The sequence below is a fragment of the Mesitornis unicolor genome, unplaced genomic scaffold (assembly GCF_000695765.1).
Source record: "Mesitornis unicolor isolate BGI_N332 unplaced genomic scaffold, ASM69576v1 scaffold21844, whole genome shotgun sequence".
Classification (NCBI taxonomy): domain Eukaryota; kingdom Metazoa; phylum Chordata; class Aves; order Mesitornithiformes; family Mesitornithidae; genus Mesitornis; species Mesitornis unicolor.
The window spans coordinates 7,789-11,728 of NW_010178353.1; the positions used below are offsets into that span (position 1 = coordinate 7,789).

General features: G+C 37.5%; 1 protein-coding gene across 1 annotated transcript; it reads right to left on the reverse strand.

The window, feature by feature from the left end:
* Positions 1 to 446: 446 nt before the first annotated feature.
* Positions 447 to 3,397, reverse strand: LOC104535460 (phosphatidylinositol 4,5-bisphosphate 3-kinase catalytic subunit alpha isoform-like). Its single transcript, XM_010182428.1, has 4 exons — positions 3,226 to 3,397; positions 2,591 to 2,708; positions 2,249 to 2,400; positions 447 to 1,083 (listed from the first exon to the last, which is right to left on the reverse strand). Exons 1-4 carry the CDS (start codon positions 3,393 to 3,395, stop codon positions 813 to 815), a joined length of 711 nt encoding a protein of 236 aa, XP_010180730.1. The 5' UTR covers positions 3,396 to 3,397; the 3' UTR covers positions 447 to 812.
* Between the last annotated feature and the right edge of the window lie 543 nt (positions 3,398 to 3,940).

Consider the following 3,940-nt stretch of genomic DNA (forward strand, 5'->3'; position numbering starts at 1 on the left):
TGTATGAAAAAAATCTATTCAGTTCAAGTTAGATTAAAGCAAACCTAAGATGAACACTACAACTCTCTGCTGCACTAAACCCAATTCTGACCATTCAATTTCCAGGTTAGTCAGCTTTTGGGGATGATAGGGAGTTTCTTGGTAAAGGTATGAATTGCACCCCTAGAAATACTGAGCAGAAGAAACACCATACTGAATGGGCCTATTTCCTGCTTTCAGAAACTGTGCAGATGACGGACCCAGAAATCAAAGGGCCATCTAAACCCCATAAATGTTAATGCCTCTGAGCACATGTAAAAGGCACTGTCCTCTCATTATTGTTTTTAGATCTTTGAGCTTAAAACTCCTTCCCTTCAAACTATGCTGCACTTATGTATTTGCTGTCACTTGAATTCTCTTTCTACTCTTTGCAATCCAGCATAGTCTCTACCTGCTGTACCAGATCTAAGGTAATATGTGATGGACTCTGTGTTCATTCTAGCACTATTTTCTTTTTCTTTCTAATTTATCCTATCAAATGAAAAAAGGAAACATTCTTCCAAGTTTACCTTTTTGGGCTTAAGGCATAACATGAAGTCACACATCATACTAAAGCTTAATTTTTGAAGTGTATAATTTTAGTGCTATCTGAAACCCTGTTTTACACTCTTTTTCAACAGCTGTCTGAACAGTTCATCTCTTTCCTTGCCAGAAATTCTAATGTTGTTCATGGTTTGTGCAATTCCTATGCAACCAGTCTTTGCTGCTAACGGGTATTAACAGTGCAGTACCCACAAAGCAGGCTATCAGTTCTTGTTTTCTTCACTTTCATTTCAGTTCAAAGCATGTTGCTTTATTGTGTGGAAGATCCAGTCCATTTTTGTTGTCCAGCCACCATGGTGAGCATCATTCATTTGCTTCATGAAGTACTCAAGGGCTTCCTGCTCAGTTTTGTCCAATGCAAGGGTCTTTCGAATGTATGCAATATCGTCAAATGACTGCAGTTCTGGCATTCCTGAGCCAAGCATCATGGAGAAAAGATTTATGAAGAGATTGGCATGCTGCCGAATTGCTAGATAAGCCTTATAACACATCTCCTGAAACCTGGAAGAGACAGGGGGAAAAAAAAAAACCCTCAGTGTATTTCCCTATTAGATACATATGACTTCATGGTTTTCAGGTAACTGGACAGTCTTACTCTAATAAGAAAATCATAATGTTGCTGAGAAAATATCCTCATCTTCCTACTTAAGTTATCTTCATTTCTTAAGAATTAGTAGTGGACAGAAAAACACAATAGCCAAACTGAAGATGGGATTTCTAGCCTTAAAAGCTCATTTGCAATTCATGCAAGAGTTCTACACAAGTTTATGAGAGTCCACAGAGCCATTTTAGTCATTGCCACTGACATTTCAGATTTAAAAGCACATTTCCTGATACACTGCTGCAAGCAGTGCTTTCCTGGTTATCAGATATGCACTTCTCTCCTGTAGTTTTATGAGGGCAATGGCTGTTGCTCCGTAGATATTCTGGAGAATGCACTGAATACAGGGGCATCTACTGTATCACAGCATTGGGTGAGAAAGGCCCCTTTATGCTGAAATTGCTAATATAAGTCAGGCTAAGAAAAAAGTGCAAAAATCTTGACTGCAGCATTCAGACGGACACTGTAACTTAAAATCTGTCTTTCCCTGCCCCTCCCACAACATAATGAAATTAAGATTAAAACTGAAAATTCTCAACGACTGGATCGCTGAAAAGACAGGTATTAGGAATGACTACAGGAAGAAAATTTATTTATTAATTATTACTATTATTTTAAAGTTCTCCTTTCTTAGCAAGTTCCACAGAATATCAAACTATTCAGGCCAGCTGAAGAGCTGATACCACAGCAGCTATAGGAGAGACAAGTACCACTGAGTGACCAGCAAGGCTCTGATGCATGTTACACCTGACACTTAAGAGCCCTCAGTTTTTCCAGTTATGCAATCCCCAAAGGATTTTAAGTGTTAAAGAAAAAAAAAACCCAGATATTAGAAAAATTATCTTTATACAGGTGTGCTTGACCTTGCAAAGCCCTGTGAGCACTAAGATCCCCTACTGATTTTCAAGTGGATGGCTGATCTTCAAATAATTAGAACATACCTACTGCAAGGCAATTAAAATACTACTTTTCAGTTGAAAGATCTAATTACTAAAGGTCATCAGTAGTAAAGGTCATTTGAGGTACAAAATACTCTGGAAGTTAAACGCTTAAAAAAAGGCTCACCTTTCAAACTCCCTTGTTTTGGTACATTCCTGGGCTCCTTTACTAATCACTATTAAAAAGTCTTGTGTTAAGACAAATGGCACACGCTCTCTTTTATAACCAAATTTTTTCTTTTTGTGATCGAGGAAGTGCCCGAAGTCAATGTGAAACAGCTTGGAAAGACAGAAAAGTATTTTAAGATTAGTAATTCCTTGCTTAAATTATGTCATAGTAAAATTGATCATTTATTTATATTTCAGATGGTTTTGTTCTGTTTTTTGCTTGTTTGTTTTTTGTTTTTAAAACCCTCATTTAAAAGGGAGAGATTACATTAGGCTATGGTTTAAGAAAAACATATCTTACTTGTCCATCATCTTTTACCATGATGTTACTATTGTGGCGATCACCAATGCCCAGTATAAAGGTAGCAACACAGTAGCCGGCACAAGAACGTGTAAACAAGTCAATAGCTGCATCATACCTATTGAAAACAAATAAAGGAGACATCTTACAGATATTCTAATAATACAAAAAAAGCAACTTTTCTTTTCCCTTCCCCATAAAAGAACCACCAACTTCTATCTTCTCTCAATGAAGCAGAGTTCCTGGACTTTATCACTTTATCAAAGCAAGGAAGAAATTCAGCATACTCTGAAAACATAAGTACTTACAGTAGGTCACAGAATAGTAAACTAGCTACTGAAGTGACTGTCCCTCTTTTGAAGGCCAACAGTTTTCATTTTGATGAGCTACTGTTAAAATACAGACTTAAGCCATATCTCCATGGTTCAACATCCAACTTACGCGTTACTGCTGAGAAGTCACACAACCATCTAAACTCATGAAAAGAGCTACAAGCAGGAATAATAGGCAAAGGCAGGGAAAAAAAAACCCAAAACCAGATGGGCATAATTTCCCATTTGATGAACTTTAGATCTGTTGAAGTTTTCATCAAAAAGAGCACATGAACAAGAAAAACAAGCAACAGGAAATCTCACATTTCTCCTTTGTTCTTGTCCTTGAGCCACTGATGCAATGTATGGCTGTTGAACTGCAATGCTCCTTTTAAGCCTCCTTTACACTGAATCTGCATGATCGTATGAGAGCTCCTCACTACTTCGATGAGTCCCACACAGTCACCAATAGACAAACAACCGTAAGGCAACATCCTGGAAAAGGGAGGGGGTTTTTGTTTTGTTTTTCAAGGTTAATTTTTGAAGACAGACAACAACAGGCATGTTTGATAAATATTATCTGTTACCTTAAGACATGAGGATCTGTTTTCATGTCTTATAGGAGTATTATCCTTAGTCTTGTGGAGAAAATGTACCAGGTATTAGTACAGTAACACACCAGCCACTCTATTCACCAATGTTCTTCAGTTTTATATCAAGACAAAAGGTTAAGGCTAAAGTTTATTAACGTGTTCTTGGAGGCCTTGGGGAACCGACTGGAAAAGTGCCCTAAGAAGGCATTCAGCATGATTTAACAAGATCTTTTCAACTATATTCGAAGTGAAGTACTAGAGAAAGAGTCTAAGCACTCAGAAAACAAATGTTAGGATTTTGTGGGTTACTGTAAACAGGTAGCAGGCAATACTTCTATGTGAAACCAGCATGGGACCTTCAAAATGAGTTTCTGAATAGCACTTGACCATACTACAAAACTGTAACTGGAACCTAAAATTAGTGTCCTGGTTTGAGCTAAATAGAA

Coding starts and splice junctions, on each gene's coding strand:
- LOC104535460 (XM_010182428.1), bottom strand. CDS start 3,395: ATGTTGCCTTACGGTTGTTTGTCTATTGGTGACTGTGTGGGACTCATC. Junction 2,709..3,225: donor GACAAGAACAAAGGAGAAAT/GTGAGATTTCCT, acceptor TGTTTTCAATAG/GTATGATGCAGCTATTGACT. Junction 2,401..2,590: donor TGGTAAAAGATGATGGACAA/GTAAGATATGTT, acceptor TGTCTTTCCAAG/CTGTTTCACATTGACTTCGG.